General features: G+C 37.4%; 1 protein-coding gene across 6 annotated transcripts in view; it reads right to left on the reverse strand.

The window, feature by feature from the left end:
- The window catches only part of LCOR (ligand dependent nuclear receptor corepressor), a 111,697-nt gene that overhangs the window by 14,748 nt on the left and 76,066 nt on the right, over positions 1-20,883 (reverse strand). Inside the window, exon 7 of one of the 6 annotated variants that reach the window (XM_055118758.1) lies at positions 11,087-20,504. The exons of the other annotated variants lie outside the window; for them this stretch is intronic. Within the exon in view, the coding sequence (XP_054974733.1) occupies positions 19,535-20,504 (970 nt within the window). The 3' untranslated portion in view covers positions 11,087-19,534. Of the gene's footprint in view, positions 1-11,086; positions 20,505-20,883 lie in introns of those variants that run through there. 6 annotated transcript variants of the gene reach the window in all.

A 20,883-nucleotide genomic window follows, 5' to 3' on the forward strand; every position in this document is an offset into this window, starting at 1 on the left:
TATGCACACTGGTTAAAACTGCTTCTAAGTACATTCACCAATAGCTTTTATATCCCATAGTATAAATATTATTGAAAAAAAGTTTTCTCTTGAAAAATAAAATTCTGGTCAAAGTCAAACTATACTTTGACTTTTGGCTTGGTTATTATTTGTCAAATAATTATTGTTTTTTTGGTCTAGACTTTGAAGCTGCTCCAGGTGATGCACAGTGCTGGGAATCAAACCAGGACCTCCCCCATGCAAATCATGTGCTGGAGTCCCTTAAACTATTTCCCCAGCCCAAGTAATTACTTGTTTCAAAGTCTGCAACATTGACAAAGATTCAAACTATTCTGTGTTACAAATCTTGGTTTAGAAGTAGAGAACTTGTAGTTATAACAGTAAATTTCTATTTCCAATCACGACCAACTGGCTAAACTACATAATAGTTCTGGTAACTGGTCTCCTCATTTCAAAGTTGAAAGTGAATCTCAGAATTTCAAAAAGCTGTTGGAGATGTTAAACACAAAGCACAAGGTACAGAAGACCAGGGGCTGGAGCCATAGCATAGCAGGTAGGGCATTTGCCTGCATGCGGCTAACCTAGGTTTGATTCCCAGCATCCCATATGGTCCCCTGAGCACCGCCAGGGATAATTCCTGAATGCAGATGCAGGAGTAATCCTTGAGCATCGCTGGGTGTGACCCAAAAAGCAAAAAGAAAGAAAGAAAAAAGGTACAGAAGACCAGTTGCTCAGTTTTCACTTCCCTGTTGAGAATTCAGGGAGAGTTTAAAGATCCGGTGATAAATAAATGTTGCTGAAATATGTCTACACACACACAAAAAAAAACAAACCAAGAAACTATTTGCAAAATCTGCTAAACTGGGGCTGGAGCGATAGCACAGTGGGCAGGGCATTTGCCTTGCATACGGCCAACCTAGGTTTGATTCCCAACATTTCATATGGTCCCCTGAGCACTGCCAGGAGTAATTCCTGAGTGCAGAGCCAGGAGTAACCTTTGTGCATGACCAGGTGTGACCCAAAATAATAATAATCTGCTAAACTGCTTAACAAGAGAAAAGATATTATTTCATTTTATAGGCCTGGAAAACTCTTTGGCAAGTGTAAGGGCCCATACATGTATCTTAGAGTTTGTCTCTTACTGATTGAACTTGTCTTAGTGTTCAAGCAGATACTACACTTGAATAGAACATGTGTTTTAGTTTTTCCCCTAGGGGGGAAAAAAAAAGATTGGGGTGGAGAGGGAATATCAAGGATGCTTCCTTGGTTTTCTTTTGAGGGAACACCATGTACTGAGTCAGAAATAATACAAAAATGGTGGTAACTGCGCTGTATGTATCTGAAGAACTCATATTCTGTACTCATTAAGTTGAAATGATTATTGTCTCTGAATCTGAGATAATAGTAAGCAACTAAATATACAGGCATGAGCTCACCAACCCCTTCTCTTGAATCTGAAAACCTTCACATTAACACTAACCTTTGTCCAGGTATGTTTAAATGGGACTGCTACAATTGCTAACTTTATAACCACAGTAATAAAATTACTTTAGACTATGCCTCTATATTATCTAGTGTCCTCACTTGTCTTTCAGAAATTCTCAGTAAGTTTATTTTTTATTTTTATTTTGGCTTTATGGGTTACAACTGGCGATGCTCAGGGATTACTTCTGGCTCTGCATTCAGGAATCACTCCTGGCGGTGCTCAGGGGACCAAATTTGATGCCGGGGACCCAGCCCGGGTTGGCTGCATATAAGGCAAACACACTGCCCGCTGTCTTATTGCTCCAGCCCCCTCAACAAATTTAAACTATTTAAATTCCACACGATTTGAAAATCTAATTCTTGGGGCTGGAGTGATAGCACAGCAGGTAGGGCGTTTGCCTTGCACGCGGCTGACCCGGGTTCTAATCCCAGCATCCCATATGGTCCCCCGAGCTCCGCCAGGGGTAATTCCTGAGTGAAGAGCCAGCCAGGAGTAACCCCTGTGCATTGCCGGGTGTGACCCAAAAAAAAAAAAAATCTAATTCTTAAATTAATGTGAACTTTAATTCTATCACTATTTTTCATGTTTAAAAAGTAAGACTGTTGGGCCTGAGAGACAGTACAGCAGGTTGGGTGCTTGCCTTGTTTTTGCCAACCAGGGCTTGATCCTTAGTATCCCATATGATCCCCAGAGCACCACCAGGATTCATTCCTGAGTGTATAGACTGCCATAACCCCTGAGCACCACCAGGTATGGCTCACCCTCCAAACAGTAGGGGTATTAACCCGTTTAGTCTTAAGTTTTGTTCCTGCAGGGGCTTGGGGGCTAAACCCAGCCACTTTAGAGGCTGTCTTGCAGGAGTTCATGAGATGGACCTGGGGTCAGTGGGATGCAAAGACAAGTGCACCCTGGGACTAATTCTTTGGCTCAGTTCTGCCCGAGTTTTAAACAGCTACTCTTCACTATAGCTTCTAGATGTTCCTTTTCTTTTTTTTTATGGTATTTGCACAAGGCCCTTAAAATCTACATACAGCACTTACCCTGATTTAGAATACTCTCTGGATGTAGGAAAACCATAGAAGGGCAGAGCATCTGTGCTACAGACTCCTTACTCAACTCAATGTCAGAGGAAGCACCGTGTTTTAGTGATTACAGCAGGTATTATAGTATGCCCTTCACATCTATATAATCTTTACAAGAACAGTAACTCATCAGATTATGAAATCACTTCTGTGATTTCATTCTTCTTCCATTTAACAACACATGAGTTATTTATCTGCCAGAAATATCTCATCACCACTGCCACAGAGCAAGATCCTAGGGTATATTACTGGGAGGAAGGGGTGTAGAAGAGGCAGAAACTGCTTTCAACTGCCTGCTTCTGTTCTTAGTGAGACACGGCTTGCATGAACTTGGTCACTTCATCTTTCTATTCTTTGTTTCATGCCTAATTCTTAAGGGTGTGGTAAAAGGATAAGATAATATTCATAAAAACTTGGAAAGACACACAGATTAAGGATGGTGTGCTGTTTCACAATCCTATCTCTAATGACTTACTCTACGATGTTTTTCTAGATCAGAGGTCAGACATAGTTGAACTTTCCTACTTTGTCAACACTTAAAACTCCTGTATGAAAGCAATCCTGTAGTCAATAAAAATGGTGGGTGTTCAATACTTATACCTCACATAAAAAAAGAGATCAAATAAGAGATGTCACAGAGAGCTGAAGCAGCAGTTTCAAAAATTCAAATTCAGAATATGAAATGGATAGATTTGGGTATTCTCACCAGTGCCTAATCCCAAACTAGTTTGATTGGTATCAAACTAAACTGCTAAACAGTAAATGCACTGGTTATCAAAATACACTCTTTTTTAACTAAGAAAATCAAAAGTGACAGTGAATTGTTTGGGTCATTCTGAAGATTGGCTTATGATGAAACATATAATTTCAGTAGCAATGAGAAAGAAAACAAAAAGTATCCAATGGAAACTGAAGGAGACAGAACAACAGTAGAACAAAAAGTTTAGAGTTGTCAATTAATTTGGCTTGCTTCCTCATTTTAATGCAAGAAAACGTGAAAATGCATCAGCCTCCCTCCATGGCAAGGAGGTTAAGAACCCTAAACTCTTACTTCTATCTAATCCTTTAAGCATAGAAAAATTTTAAGTGTATTCAAGAGCCTGGATAAGTACACTGATAAATCTTTGCTGGACACAGGATATGCACCTATCTGTGCTATATTATCTCTGTGTAACATGCCTGGATTCAGGGATACCTTTATACCTGGATTCAGGGATATTACAAAGGTTATGACAAAACTGTGTCATCCATGTATCTGTCCAATCTGTTGTGAAGGTGGCATGGGGTATAATTTTCTTTAAAATGTTAATGAACTACCAAGATTCATTCCATTGAAAACTGACATGGGGAGGGGGAGATAAGGAGTCATGGTTATATAGAAAAGTGAGAAATGAAATCCACTGGATCACAAAATGGAAGTGACTTATTAAAAATCAAGCAGATTAGGGCCTGGAGTGATAGTACAGTGGGTAAGGGCACTTGCGTTGCAGTTTTTGTTTTGCGCTCAGGGCTTACTTCTAGCTCTGTGCTCAGGGATCACTCCAGGTGGTGCTTAGAGGAACCATACGGGATCAAACTTGAGCTGGCTGTATGCAGGGCAAGATTCTTACCCATCATACAGTCCCTTCTTCGTCTTTATTGAAAGGGTTTTATTTGCTTTGGTGTAGGAACAGAACCTAGAGTCTTATAGAGGTAGAGCATGAGTTCTACCACAGAACGAAATTCTTGGCTCCAAGTTATTAGGGTGTTCATCTCCGCCCCCCTAAAATGTACTTATTATTTTACAATTCCAGGAATTAAACCCAGGTCCTCACATATGTAAGGCAGGCGCTCTACCATATCCCTAGCAAACAGAACATGTGTTTGAAGAGTGTATGGTAGGTAAAGGCTAAGTTATACCTAGTGGTGATCAGGGCTTACCCCTGGCTGTGTTCAGGGACCACTCCTGGTGATGCTCAAGGCACCATAAGCACGGCCAGGGATCAAACTGGGATCTGTTACATGCAAGGCAAGTACTTTAACCCCTGTACTCTCTGGCCCCATCTTTTGAGTTTAACCTCGAACAAGAAAAAATATTTTCAGTGATTTAATGTAACAAATGCTACATCAAGTCATACCAAACTTATCAACTATGCCATATCACTATCATATCACAATTCAGATATTACATTGAGTTAAATGAATATTTGGGGCTTTACTCAAGAGTCTCTTGCCTCTACGCCTGGCTGTCTTCACTGGGGCTCCTCAGACCCCTTGAGTTTCCCTCCTAGCCCCGAGCAGAGCCCCAGCAGCCAAAGACCCCCGGAACCCAGCTACGGCCATGCTCAAGGCCACTCTCCACACAGTCAGACAAGCCTCATGCATGAAAGAACCAGCAGAGGAACCCAGGTATGCGGGACCCAGGGCTGAGGTCTCCAAGTCTGCTCGGATCGGGACTGGGCCTCCTCTTCCTCCCAGATTTCCCATTTTCCAGCAGCTTGGCAGCCACACCCACAGATCCCCCCCCTGCCACACACACACACACACACACAAACACACACATCATACAATCCCAATGGCCTCTATTTGGTAGTGCTATTTTCTAAATGATTATATTCTATTTTAATCATTTTTCCCTAAAAATTATAAAAATGTACCATATTTTACCACCTAATAATAAAATATAACCTAGAAACACTTTCAGGTCAATTTAGTAGACATTGGAATGAACTTCTAAAAACTGTGTTAGCAATGATCTGATTTCAGTTTGAAATGCATTGAACTGGGGCTGGGGTGATAGTACAGCCGGGAGGGCATTTGCCTTGCATGCGGCCGACCCAGGTTCGATTCCCAGCATCCTATATGGTCCCCTGAGCACTGCCAGGAGCAATTCCTGAGTGCAAAGCCAGGAGTAATCCCTGTGTATTGCCGGGTGAGACCCAAAAAGCAAAAAACCAAAAAAAAAAAATTAATAAAAATGTAACTGAAATCACCTGAAGTAGGCAGAATATTCCCCAATTCTTAAAAAAAACTAAAGTCTTGGTGAATAAGCACTCATGAACACATCCTCATAGTGCCACATTTAGCTGTTACAGTGATATTTGAACTCTACAATCAAGTTTTAAAAAATTTTAGAATCTAAGCATGTAAAATCTGAATATAAAGTTCTCCCCCAAAACAGACATGTATATAAATCTAATACAACTTCATAATTTAAAACCTTAAACAGCTTCTACATTCTTAACATCTTTCAGTTCTTAAAAAGAAACAAAGAACAATGAACAGTTTCATAATATTACTCTGAAATACAGGACCAAGAAATGCAGAAAGGCAACATTCCAGGTTTCCATTACAGTGCCAATATTCTTTGTCTTGGAATCAGAGTTAAAACAAGACTGGCTGCTGAGAATCCCAGTCAAAAATAGCTCATCTGGATGGTTATATGGCTCATGAACAGAGAACTCGCCTTATGTGCCATGTGTGAGGCTCTGGGTTCAAATCCCAGCACCCCATGATCATCTGAGAGGAGTGACCCCCCCGGCACTGAGCCAAGAGCAGCCTCCAAACAAATATACTCATTTATGAAGTAACAAATCTCCTTGCTTCAAAATGTAATCATCCCACAACTTAAATTTTCTCATTCTTTATCTCACTCACTAAACTAACTCCTAAATTAGCTAAACTAAATCAACACCAGAAGCTATCACTCCTAGCTTTCCTGTATTGAGCGTTTGCAAAGGGCAATTTTAGTACACAAGATAATGTACTAAGAAAGAAAATGAGTAATGACAAAACAAAACACTGGGATGTAAAATTTGACCGGCTCATCAAATTCTCCTGAACTCTTGGCATATTCTCTCCTAACTATCTACTCTTGAAGATCAAGAGCACTGAGTTATCAATGCACATTTAACTATATAATGGCCAGCACTGAGTTATCAATGCACATTTAACTATATAATAAAGTTTATGTGCTTCACACGAAATTTCTTTACTGGTAATTTCATAGTACAGTTTTAACTCTTCTAGAAAGCAAAATGTTCATCTAAGAATAAAACCAAGTAAAGACATAAGAAATAAATTACGGGTTGAAAGAAGAGTGCCAAAGAAGTCTACTTTAGAGAGCAATATCAATTTGGTTAGGACCACAGTATTAAGAACATGTTATGTAAGACAAATCACTTAAAATCCTCAAGTTTCAATGTGTCTCATCTAAGAAAATGAGGGGATAGAGAAAAAAACTTAAGAGATTCATGGTTGGCATGCAGTGTGACCCCAGACTGATCCCCAGCCACCATGAAGTACAGTCCCAGTGGTCCCTGGCATCACATCCTTGGGTCCTACTATCAAACCATCTAGCCAGGAGCAAGCAGCCCTGAGGCCCCTGAGCAATGCTTGTTTCCTGCTACAAAGAGAAGGATAACAACAGGGCCAGGTATTCACTGAGTAGATTAATCAAAATCTTATGATCACAACAAGATAATTATGCTTAACACCACTGAACATTACAAAGATAGTTACATAATAGTTATATTTTCACAATTAAAAATTTTCTGAGAGTGGCTTAGCACAGTGGGTAGGGCGCTTGCCTTGCATGCGGCCGACCCAGGTTCGATTCCTAGCATTTCATATGGTCCCCTGAGCACCGCCAAGGGTAATTCCTGAATACAAAGCCAGGAGTAACCCCTGTGCATTGCCAGGTGTGACCCAAAAAGGAAAAAAAAAATTCTGAGTAAAAGATCTTTTAAAATGCAAAAAATAAAGAGAATGATTACTCTCATGTGTAAGATATAGAGAAATAGGGTATGGGAATAACAACTGGTCAAAGATCAAAAACTGACTTACAGAATGAAAAAAACAGAAATAAAGGGAGGCAAGGGAGGTAAGAGAGGGGGATCCAGAGACAATGGTGGAGAGAAGCAGATGCTGTGGAGGAGCTGGGGCGTTGGAACACTATGCATGAAACCCTATCATCTATAGTGCGGCAGATCATGGTGCTCACCCAAGCCCTTATACTACATTTTCCTTTCTCTTCTTGGAGCCACACCAGGCAGTACTTGGGGGTTACTCGAATCAGTGCTCAGGGACTACACGTAACATTCTGGAGCAGCCTGCCGAGCTCCCTCTCTGCTGCCCGTTATATTTTGAAAATATGTACATGTTCAGGCCTCACTCTTACAACTCAGGACAGGGGATTTAGTGTAGAACTCAAGCACTGCGGTATTTCAGATTTTGACAAAAATTGACTTTAACCATGCCCAGAACATTTAGTGCTCTAATATTCAAGGTAAAACTAGCCTATATACAACAGAAATAGAAATTAGGCAAACTTTTTAAACCTAACTTTTTAATAGTAAAACTTAACATAAAATAAAAACTTTTGCAAAGTATCATCATGTTCAAAAATGTAAATTTTTTTTTAAGGATCCAGTGGTGCTCAGGGGTCAAGTTGCACACAAGGAATGAATCTTAATCCGTGTACTATTTCTACTCCCCTTAATGAAGCTGTTTTTAATTAAGATATCTAAAATGACATCCATATCTCCACTGCTTTCTTTTAGACAATGCTACAAAGATGAGAGGTAAGATTTTTAAGATTTAATTGTTCAATGGAGGGCCACTATTAAAATTTCTAGTGTTTGAACAGTGTATGTCTCTCAATTAATAGAAAATGCATTTTCAAATAGAGTCGGTAGAAATGAGGTTCAAAAATCATTCAGGCCAACACTCCCACAACAAATAAAAAATAATTCTTTCTACCAAGCTACAAGAAATCTAAAGTACTAATTACTACTTTATCCAGCTGATAAATACTACTCTATCCAGCTCATCAAATTAAAATTGACAAATAATACAATTCATATCTTTAAATTACTAGCCAACAGAGTAGTAGTATTTTTTTAAATTTTATTTTATTTTTGGTTTTTTGGCCACAGAATCTATTCTCAGAATTACTCCTGGCTCTGCACCCAGGAATTACTCCTGATAGTGCTTGGAAGATAATACGAGATGCCAAGAACTGAACCCAAGTTGGCCAGGTGCAAGGCAAGAGCACTACTGAGCACTTTCCAGGTCCGGCATTAGTATTCTTATATGCTAACATAAGCTTCTTGGCTAAATACTTTGGTATTTATGAATTTTGATATATTTTTGCTCACTTCCCAGGTTATTTTCCAAAATGAACTCTACACCATCAGTATAAACCTTTCATTACATTCCAATTAACCTTATAACACATGTTTCATTTTGAGTCCATTTCTTTTCTACAAATTTGCCTGTCTATACCAGTTGTAAATATAGTTTGATACACTATCATTACCTCATTAAAACCAAAAATTCCGGGCTGGAGCAATAGCACAGCGGGTAGGGCGTTTGCCTTGCATGCGGCCGACCCGGGTTCTATTTCCAGTATCCCATATGGTCCCCTGAGCACTGCCAGGAGTAATTCCTGAGTGCAGAGCCAGGCGTACCCTGTGCATCGCTGGGTGTGACCCAAAAAGCCAAAAGAAAAAAAAAAATCCAATTTCTAAATTAAAGAATAAAACTGTCAAATTCGTATCTTTTGGAAGCAAATGATATATAAATGAGTAAAAGAAATTCTCTGCAATGCTACTTTTATTTTCTATTTTTAAAAAGGACTTTTCAACCTAATATCACATGACTTGTATATGCCTAGTATTTTAATCCAATTCACTGGCAAAGAGAAATTCACAGTTCTACAGGAAAATGTGACTCCACTATTCAAGTTACGTCCTACCTTTCAAAATCTTTCATTCTACTTCACTAAGTTATTTCCCTGGTTCCAACATCTTAAGATAGAGGACCTCTGAATTAATCCCAAAGTGTCAGCAAAATCAGAGTAGAAAAATCTGGCTTAGAAGAAATAACTTCTTTTTGCAAGTAGGTAGTAATATATGAAGTAATACCTACTTTCAGATCAGATCACAAAATAAACTTATTGGGCTGGTAATATGTATGGCAAGCAGGGAACTGTACTGTACACAGCCAAACCTGGTTTGGTCCCCAGTACCACATATCCCTTAAGCCTACCAGGAGTGATCCTTAAGTGCAGAACCAAGAGTAAGTACCACCGGGTGTGGTCTGAAAACTGAAAAAAGTAAAAACTAAACTTAAAAATTCATGAGATGGGAGATAATATCCCCAATCAGAATGATCTGGAAATCAAGTTAGAACAGACAGTAAGAATGAGTCATCATAGATTTGAAATTTCAAAGAAATAATTAAGTTCCTAGAAAAATGTCCTATAAAGACGTGACAATACAAAGGTGAACAAGTGAAGCCAACAAACAAGTGGGTGTAACCAACACAATTTCCATTTTATAAATACTGACAGGAGGGCAGAAATAGAAAGCCAAATAAATAAGACAAAAACATTCACTAAAAGATGACCCAGACCTATTACCAACAATAACACTCAAAAAGATAAAATGCCATAAAAAATAATGAAACTGTTTATATGTACATCAATTATATGCAAACAATGGGCTTAAAAAAGCAGCTAAAATCTTGGCTCATATAGTTTCTAATCTTTATTATTACTATTTAACTGTTCCCTTACTAATGAGGAATCACCTCTTAAAATAAAACTTTTCCTTTTGCAGTTATGAAGATGGCCCCTCAGAATAACTCACAGGTAAGCAAGTGCTTTACTACTGAGCTGTACCCCCCCCCATACAAATCTTCTATGGAGGCTAGAACAGCAGGTACGCCTCTCCCCTTGTAGCTGGACAAGCCAAGTTCGATCCATGGCATCCCACATGCGCCTCCCCCCCACCGCAAGCCATACCAGTAGTAATCTCTGAGCACTGAACCGTAACCTTTGCTATGTGTGGCCTCAACCCCCCCCCCCAAAAAAAAACAAAACAAAAATAAAAACAAAAAACCCAAGAAAACCCAAATGGAAACAACAAAACTCCCATAACTTCTCTATATACCAAGATCCTAAAGACTATATATAATTGCTGAGCATTATGTGGATACTATAGTTTGTTCTGCGTTTTGCAAAAAGTTAATACCAGCATCCTTCCAAGAATCAAAGCACAATAACCTTAATTGATTGATAATGTTGTTTTCATAGTTATACTTAAAAAATTTATTTGGTCCTCCTTGTTAGTGCTCGGGATCAGGCGCCTGATAGGAGCTTGGGCCCTGTGATGCCTGGGGTCACCAGGACCACACTTGGCTATTACTGGTAGAGAGGAGAGGGTATTTTTTCACCCCTTATACTACCTCCTGGTCTCCTTAAAATAGTTTCCTAAGTGAATCCAATGAAGAAAATGAAGGTCGGGAGAATAGCAAATTACTAAAAACCTAGAGATGAAAGGTAGTACAGCTTCCAAATACTGAAGCATGATTTTGAAAGAGTAACTTTTAGTTACCTAAGGAATTTCATTTGTGAAAGACTTTTTAAAAAATTACCTTGTCATACATATTAATAGACCACCTTAAGATGTCACCCATTTGTGAGTTTTCTTTAAAAAGCATTAAAATCTTAAAAAGTAGAAACCAAAGCTTTAAAACAGTTTTTCACAACAAAATTTATTAGAAGAATAGTGGTTTTGAAAAGTCTAGCATCCAGTGAGAACTACCATACACAACATTACAGCTGGGAATGTTTCTCCAAAATGTCATGGTCAAATAATACAATGGAACCATTAAATCTTACACATGCACGAAAGAACTAGCGCCTTTGACATACAATGCAAAAAAAAGGGGACCACATGGATTAAAGTTTTAAGTACTCATCACATACATTAAGACACAGCTTATTGTAGTCCAGTCAAAAATCAGAACTGCATTAAAAATTTTAATGTAGTGCAATCAAACCAAAAAACTTAATTTGTGATCATAAGTGCTCTACTACATAAACATTGATCATAGCAAGAACAAAAAGTTCAAATCACACAGTACAAAAAAAAATCTGTAAATAAATATAAACTACAGTACAAGAGAAATATTAAATTATACAATTCTGTCAAACTGTAAACAGTATATTGAAATGAGGTCCATAGAGTAAAGGGGGTTCCTGTTTTGTTGCATGACACTTGAACTTCTAGAAATTTGTATGATGCCATTTTTTTTTATCTTCAAAGGCTATGGGTTTGATATATATGGAGAATTCTTTTTAGATGTAAGGTATCAAATATTAGAGCAGAGGAATAATCTTTTTTGTTAACCACAGATAATTCTGCAGAAAACAAAAGGAGTTTTAAAAAGAATAAAACCCCCCAGTAGGCAAATCTTAAACATTGAAGATGCAAAGGGCTAAAATACTAGAATTAGAACTTCACATCAGAAGAAGCTTGTCACTGAGGACTTCAAGGTTACAAAATATACTGACAAAACTGTCTGCCGATAGGCAGACCTAGGCCTCTGCTGATTTTTTTTTTTTTGACATTTACATGCTCATGTTATAGTACCAACTTTGGCAGAATCACAGAATCACTACTAATAAACTCAGAGCATTCCTGGCCCAATGGTTCCATCACAGTGGCCAGTGCACAGAATTCTCTAAAGACATTGCATAAACTAGAACGTAGAGGTCAGACACCCAAGGACCAGTGCTTGAATTTAGTAGTAGTATGGTGAAGAAGCAAGAGCCACATCAAGGAGGAATTGCATCTGTTACAACTAACAGAAGCAAGGAATGTCATTTAATTGTGCTGGCTATTAGTGGCATTTAAAAATAGTTTAACTGTGTGTCAGTGTATGTATATGTTTTACATGTGCTGGCGACGTGTTTATGCACATTCTGTGTTTTTGTTTCTAAAATATACGATTAACAGGAACCCCCATATTATCTGCTCAGTAGTAATAACTGAATAAATAGAATGCCACTATAAAGAGTGTGAGGCACCGTGTGCTGGAGAGTTATATGCAGCTTTAAAATCTGTTTGGCTGAGTTATACCTGGATACCTGAACTGAGTTTTTAAGTTGACATTCATCAAGGATGTGCTACCAGCACGTTGAAATAAAAGCAAAACAGAAAAATACAAGTCACTGTTAGGTTTAAGGATAGCATCAAAGTACCTGAATTGAGTGAGAATAGTGTGTAAACTGTCCCTGAGGGTTTTCAAACAGTGTGTACAAGTTTAATTCCTAAGAACACTAGTTTTATTTAACAGTATGGACTGATAAAAAACCAATGTCTGACATTTTTAAAGTGGAGGTTATAAAGAATTTAAGCAAACACTCCAAATGTATAGTTTATACATTTCTCAAAGCAGCAACAACCTGCTCTAAAGTATTGATCCCAGCAGAACAAGCAACATGTGGGAGTCAGATAAAGGTTTCTATCTTCGTCTGGTTCTCTGACAGCACAGCATATCAATATCCAATGACTATTATCTTTCCTAGATCAGAATGTAACTAATTTTGACTAGCAATATAGGATTAGACTTTTAATCAAACACTTTGCTATTACATACTAAAATTTCATAAACTTACTAATGCTGGTATACTAACCTAGTTAATTATCCCACCCTCATTTTAGAAATATACCCTTCCACAACTTAAAAACATTAAGATCCATTTTCAGTCCTCTGATGTAAAAAGCATGTCAGTGAATTAATATTAAAAATTTACACAGTAAAAAGGCTTGAATTTCAGCCAAAGATTCTAAATACTGCTCATTCCCTGAAGACTTAAGGGAGAGAGAATCCCTACCCATTTCCTAGTGATTTATTTCTCTAAAATGGTCTGACACAATTTTCCATTTTGGGGAATTTTCCCCTTACCTCCACTCAATTCCAAATTCTTAAGCCTGAAATGCTTAATAAAATGGAGAAAAAGAGGCAAATCACTTGGAATTGCTTGAAAGTACAAAGTGTTAGTTTTATTTTTAAATAAGATTTATATAAATGTGATCTGACCCCATATTATGTAGTAAGTTTTATATTTTTAAATAATCACCGTAAAACTTACAGTACCTAAGACTCTGAAGATAAATTAAGACTTTAGTGTTGTAACAGAAAAAGTGCTGAATAATCCCTTTTCTAGTACTTTAAACATTTCTGACAAGTGCTTTCCTAGTGACAGTAAAGTTAACTATCTACCCTCCCACCAAGCAGGAAAAAAAATTACCTGGATGATAGAAAAGACTTTTAGGAGTGTAGCACCGGGTATTTACCAAATAACAGATGTTATTTCACTCATTCTGAGGGGGTAAAAATACTCTATATTGAAATTCTATTTGGCTATTGAATGTTAAAAATCCCTGCTCTACGGTATCAGTGTCCTGTGTTTAACCCCCCTCCCCCAGTCCCCTTACACACTATCCACTGAGACTCTAATCTCTAAAGAGATTATTTTAAAATTTATGTTTTCAGGACATACCTGAGAAAGGGTGCAATTATGCAGAACAAGGAACCCAAGACTGCACTAATACTGGTTATAGGTTAATAAATTCTTTCCAAGACAAATCTAAAAAGTCTAAGAGGTATGGATTTTCAAATGTCTTACTGCTTTAGATTTTTTTGGTATGTGTGTAGGGTCTTTTCCAGTGTTGAAAAGATCATCTTGAGCCTGCTCAATTACAGTCCAAGATGGGGTAAAGAGTTCATTTCCATATTCAAACAATAAAGATTAAATATTATAATATTTGCTACATCCAATAAATCTATGATTAACTAAAAGTGCTTGCTTTCCAACTTTTGACACAGCTCTAAATGAATCAAAAAACTGTAAAATAACCCCCAACCCCCAAATAGTTGCAGAATTAACTCATGTTCCATTGCTCGTTAAATCAACATTAGCCTTGATTCTCATTTTCAAACTCTCCAAATATTTTTTTCTGATGACAAAATGAATATAGCCCAACATTACCACATTATCATGTGATTCAATTTTAGTACTGCATGACAGAATCTTTTAACCTTTTCTCTAGTTTATATTTTCCCTTCCTAGTTACCACCCTTCTCCCCCAATCTCCTTTAGAACATGGGCACACAGATTGAGTTACGGTATTTTAATACAGGGCTAATGTCTCCTTCTTTGAAAGGCAACTGAGAATTTACCTGGGAGTAAGAGATAGAAGACTGCAAATAATTTTCTCTATTTTTCCTTCAGTCACCATAGTTTACTCAAGTCTCAAGGATCAAATTCAGAATGAAACAAAGAAAGAGTTTAAAGGTCTGCATTCCTTGCACTACAATTATTTCATTTTCATATATTAAAAACAATTTGACTTAAAAAAATCTATAGCTCAATAGTTTCTTAAATGGGATGTTTGACTAAAGCCATTAAGATTTTAATAACACTGTCCTGAAGACCTAATTATTATGGAGAGGTAACAAGGAAAAAAATCTTTGATATCTTCAAGATGTTCAAAACTTAACTTTCAATGTCTCCTAAAAAAGACTTAGTAGAGCAACTCAATCTATTACCATAGTCTACTACCAATGACAACAACCTGAATATACAGAATGGGAGATTACATATGAAAACCACCGCTGGCATTTAAAGAAAATAATGACAAAAGCAAAAATACAGTGATCTCGAAATTAAATCTATAGGGATCGTAACTGTTAAAGAAAATTATTCCAAAGTGTCATATATCTGCTCTAACTATGGAAAATAATTTCAGGTTCTGACACAGGCTGACTCGCTAATTTGTTCTGTATGAATAACTGAATCCAAGCTTCACTATTATGGGTCAATGAGACGTAAGAGAATCACAATGGCTTACAGTCAGGCCTTGCACCATGTGCTTATGTGGGGAAGGGGGTGCCACACTGCTCACTAGCAGCTCCCAGGTCGGTACGTACTGCCTAGTGACAGAAGGCAGCTATGATACGGGCCTTTACGGGCAGTCAGCTTTCACCTAATTTAGAGTTCTCTCCAGAAAATTGGGAACTAAACTTCTCATTGTGCCTTTTATTTTACTATCTGAACCCAAACAGCTCATATTATAGCTCAGGTAAAACATTGGGAAATGATAATGCCAATTGGTTGAGGTATTGGTTTATATATAAAGATAACCAGAGTTCTAAAAGCACTTCAATATTGTAAAGTAAAAGTGTACCAAATAAAGCTAATACACACTTCACACCTGTTGAGCTTGCTCACCAGAACTGAACAGTATTTAACTTCACATAAAGGACCCCTATTATCACACAAAGCCTTACTCATATTCATGATCTGCTGCAGCAAAGGTTCATCAAGCAACATCTAAACTTCAGAATAACAACTTAATATTAAAAAGTATTATACACAAATATAAATTATTTTTCCTGAAAGAGACCTTGTCCTTCATGGTATTTGGGGAACAGAAAAAAGAGATGTATAGCTCATCACACAGTTCAGTCACCTGTAAGCCCACTGAACAAAGAATTATGATACCCTACTGTCGAGCTCCATAACTATGTTCAGGTATGAGAAAGGTAACAATACCAACTACTAATCTTTCCACAGAATTTTTCACTTTTGATCTTACAGTGCTATAGCTTATCTACTCTATATCAATGTTCTCTCACAAAAACTGCAAGACCTGATTTCAAATACATTATCTCTAATATTACTTTGAGGAATAAATATTGTGAGTAATGTCATTATCCACCTATTGGCAAACGTGAGGAAACAAGGCTCTGTGACAATGACAGTTGTGAACTATACTTTCCAATACCATAAAAATGGTCAATTGTTATTTGGAACCCTGCACAAGTCTTGATTAGCAGAAATTAAGCATGCGAATAGACCAATCTCTATTACATAATTATAAGGACATCCCCAAACTAGAATATCTACACTGAAAGTGCCAATATAGAATAGTGGCAAATTAAGAGAGAAATCAAATATTAAGGGATCACTGCGGCACCAAGAACTGACAGTCAGCCATGTGATGAGCCACCTCCAAGAAGTACATGGTATAATGGAACTCTGAACACAAAAGTTAACATTAAAAGTGCACCTGAATATTACAAACTAACTTTACAAAACCTACAATAAGGTAAAATATATATCTTTTGAAATATTCAGCAGCTTTCTGTTTTTTTTTTTTGAGGTTTTTTTTTTGAGAGGCTCATGAAATTTAAAAGGGACCACTATCTAATTTCAACCATGCTTCACAAAACAATAATGGCTATTTTATATTGCAGTTACCAATGTAATGCAATTAGTGCTTTAAAACAATCTACACTCAAATAAGAAAAAAACAGAGAGAGAGAGAGAGAGAGAGAGAGAGACCAACCGACCTTTGGAGGAAATATGCTTATTCAAAAGCTTCTTGGAAAAGAAAATTTACCTGAATATCAAGTCATGACTGATCTCAAGTGTAATGTTTAAAAGCTTCACAGACATGAAATTACAATCTTCAGGTCTCAGGACTTTAATCTGAGAAGGTTTAGAGTTTGGTTTGTTTTTTAAATTCACTTTCTAACCAAAACAAATAATAAGTACTCAAATTTTCACTATTTACAACTCTCAGCCTACAATCTGAAAATGACACAATACAAGTTCTCTTATTTAACTGCAGCATTAAAGGGTAGGCACACCATTCTTCTGCTGCTCGATTGTCATCCACTGAAACACACATAGAAAATATTTATGTTAGTAAAATGATCACTCCATGTACACTACAATGACAAAATTTACATAACTCAACTCATACATCACTTTATAGACTACTACATTGGATTAAACCTCTCTGAACAGTAAAACTCTACTAAAGTTGAACTTTTAGGGCCAGATTTTTAAATGGGCCTTTAATGATGACTTTCTGAGGGGGGGAGGGAGAAGTATGAATTGCTCACAGGACCTTTTTACAAGTAGTCTTGGGCTACCCCAAACACCATGCAAAAAGGCACCATGGCTGAAATGAACTGTGTTTGACAAATTATTGAGTATGGAACAAAGGAGGCATTTCTTCAGAAGTGCAGCCTTTTGCTTTCAGCAAACTTTCTACAATTTCCTTCAACTGCTGATGAAAACCACACATTTCAAAGAATTTAATTGCAACTTCCAGCTAGGCTAGAAAACACCGCAGAGTCATATACTGCTCTGAACCCAAACTATTTTTCTGTTGAAACTAGAAAGCTAATAGAAAACAGTCTCAGTCATCCAATGATTAAACTGATACATAAAACAAGCAAACCAAAAGAGGAACCCAAGTCCAAGCTATGTTAAGAATAGTGTATATATTTTAGTAACAGCAATGGTGTGCCTAACCTTTGAACACAAAGGTTGTTGAGGGATAACTATCTTTTACCTAATCAGCTGCTGCAAAGTTTCCAAGCAAAGAATGTGTACTTTTGGAATATCTGGATCTATTTTTCACACGTTAGTATCCAGAGGAAATCAACTTCTCAAGTGAACAACCCAAGTTTGATTTGAAAACTAGTCTTTTGGTTTTGGTTAAGCATTTTAGAAGGACCTGGCCACCTTTCTCAGCAGATTAGAATATAACATGTATATGGCATGGAATTCTGTCTTGAACAAATGGTAATTTGAACTTGGTCACAATGCAAAGTTATACTGGCCTGTCTTATCAGTTATACTGGCCAAAACATTGCAGAAAATTTATTTTAATTTTTAAATCTCATCTCAAAAAAGAGCTTAGATATTCTTCAAGGAGTGCTTGTACAAACATGATCTAAAAGTCCTGAACTGTGTGCTAAGCAACCATTAAAAGAGCTAAATGTCAGAAGAAAGAAGGAAATAATAAAAAGGATGCCAAGAAACAAAACAAAATAACTCCAAAGTTACAAATTATATAAAAACTAAATACAACCCTCCCCCATCTTTGCTAGTATTTGGATTAATTATAAGAGAAACTCCCAAACTTGACTTCTAGTTGGATTACTGTTAAAAGAGAAATTTGGCCTATATCATAACAAATTTCGTGGGGTTATCCTTTTTTCTCTCACCACACAGATCCTTCATTCATGTGGGTATTTGGGCAGACTATTGGTGCAGTAAAATCATCAAGATATGATTTTTGCAATATTGTAATTATTCATACACATCGTTTTTTTCTATTTTTTTCCCATTCCCCAATAAACAGATACTAAAAATACATTAACCTAGCTGCTGCATGACAGTCGTTAGCACATGATCTAAGCACATGATCATATCTGTCAAAGGATTTAATACAAAGAAACCTAAGTTTGCTAAAATGAGGCATCCTCTATTGTTTTATGTAATGTACCCTGACTGCGGAGCTTGTCCTCCATGAGATAAGGCTATAACCCTCACTTGTGGGTGAGACCAAATTCTACCCTTAGAAAATTCCAAATGAAATTACAGCAAAGGTAGTGTTACAAAGTAATTAACCGAAGCATTTCTGAAGGTAGTGTGTGCACATTTCCAACCTCCTTCCCTTCTGGGTGAGCACTAAATATATTGTTAATTCGTTAAGTAAATTTAGTAACTAGATGAAAACCATATAATATAAATTGACCCAAATAAATGCTTATCAGTGAATAACCAAATTTCTTAAATTCAAAGGTTTGTTGTTCTCAAGAGTTTTTTCTTTAGTTTAATCCTTCAATTAGTTGAATGGTAGAAGAAAAAAAAAATTTTTAAATTTTTTATGATGGCTTCCAATTTCCAATTTGCAATGATAAAGCTCCCAGTATGACACAGGTGGTTTCTAAAAGGGGCTTTTTTCCTTTTTCCTTTTTAAATAAAGGCAAATACAAACTTTAAAAAAAAAGAAGAAGAATAAAGAAAAGCATGCAGGCTCTACAGGCAAGGAGTCCACTTCCATGTATCTGTTTTCTGTGAGGTAACTCAATTCTCTTTTGTAGAGAAACATGCAAAAGGCCAAACAATATCCTGGGCCATACTGCACAAGAAAAATTTAAAATATGCAACATTCAAAATGCACCTTTCACATCTGGACATACAAGACAATGCAAAATCTGCAAAGTACAAGTGTCACAGTGAATGAAGTTAGGTGCAAGCAATGATAGCTGAACAATGCAGTAGTGCTCACCCAGTTTGTACAGTAATTGGCACTCTACAATATTCCTACTCGTTTTTTGATTCATTTGCACTTTGTGCTGCCTCTCCCTGGGGATCTAATTCAATCTTTACAGAAACATCTGGCCCCTCCGACCTCATTAATTTCATTTTTTTCTTTGGAGGGTTTTTCAAAGTGCCCAGCCTCTCTTTTACTTTGTACTCCAGTGTACTGTGGGGAATCCCATAAATACTCTGAGCTTTGGAAACACTCATTTTTCCACTCATAACCACTGAGATTGCTTCCTCCAGTATCTCACTGTTGTACTGTCTGTAACGCCCTCTTTTCTTCCGAGGCTGCTTGGAGCCAGGATCTCCTTCTTGATCCGATGTGGGATATGGCTGTCCAGAGGTAGACTGCTCAGCATCTGAGCCCCAAGAATCAGGTCCAGCATCTAACATGCTTTTTCTATTTTGTTTTGGAAGAATAGCCCTTAATTTTTTACTAAGTGCGCTCTCCGTTTGTGAACCCATTACCAAAGAGCTATAGCTGTACTGATCACCAGTGCGAGACTCCCAAGAAAGATCCATTCCTCGAACTTGTGGTATCTTTAAATCTACAGGAGATGAATGGCTCGCATCCTTTTTTCCATCTTGTTTTGTTTGAAGTGCCATTTTGGGGAAGGCAGAATTTTCTGCAAGAAAAGGAAGGTCACTGATGTTGCTGAGTGCACCATTTCCCTTGAACTTCATACGGCTGAAGTTGAACTCATAATGTGGTTTTGCCCAAGAGGCTTCCCTGGATAGTATTAAGTGTTGTCCATGATTCTGTAATCCAGATGGCCCAAGGCTGGCAGCTGTGGACAATTGGTTTCTGCTCAGTAGTTCTTCACTAATCTGCAGGGATCGAGCCAATGGAACTTTGAGTGATGTGGAGTGTCCAAAACCTTCCCTGGTTCCATCCTGTAAGCTTCTTGGAGGTACCCCATCACCACTCCGAAGTCCGTCTGGGCGGTACTGGCTGGGTCTCCCAGGTCGCCTAATTGGATGGAAGGAAACTGATGTGAGCAGGACTTGCACAGGTAGGGAGGGATAGGTGAGGGGACCACTCCTTTATTAGAAGGCCTTGCTTGGGTAACATCACTTTGTGTTATTTATTTATTTTTCTCTAAAATTTAAAAAAAAAAAAGGCTCAGCAGTTAGTTTTAAAACTTGTTCACAAAAAAAGAAAAGGAAAAAAGAAAAAAAAAAACCCAGAAGCTTTTTTGGGCAAAGAAAAATAAAACCTGTCAGCTGGTCTCTGGTTGGGTTCACAAATTTTCGGAGAAAAAGTTTCGCGCAACTGTTTGAAAATAGCACCTTAATTATTACAAAGTAATCATCAAGTCTCCATAGATCTACACAGAATTTTGTTACCA

Source organism: Sorex araneus, chromosome 11 (assembly GCF_027595985.1).
Source record: "Sorex araneus isolate mSorAra2 chromosome 11, mSorAra2.pri, whole genome shotgun sequence".
NCBI lineage: Eukaryota > Metazoa > Chordata > Mammalia > Eulipotyphla > Soricidae > Sorex > Sorex araneus.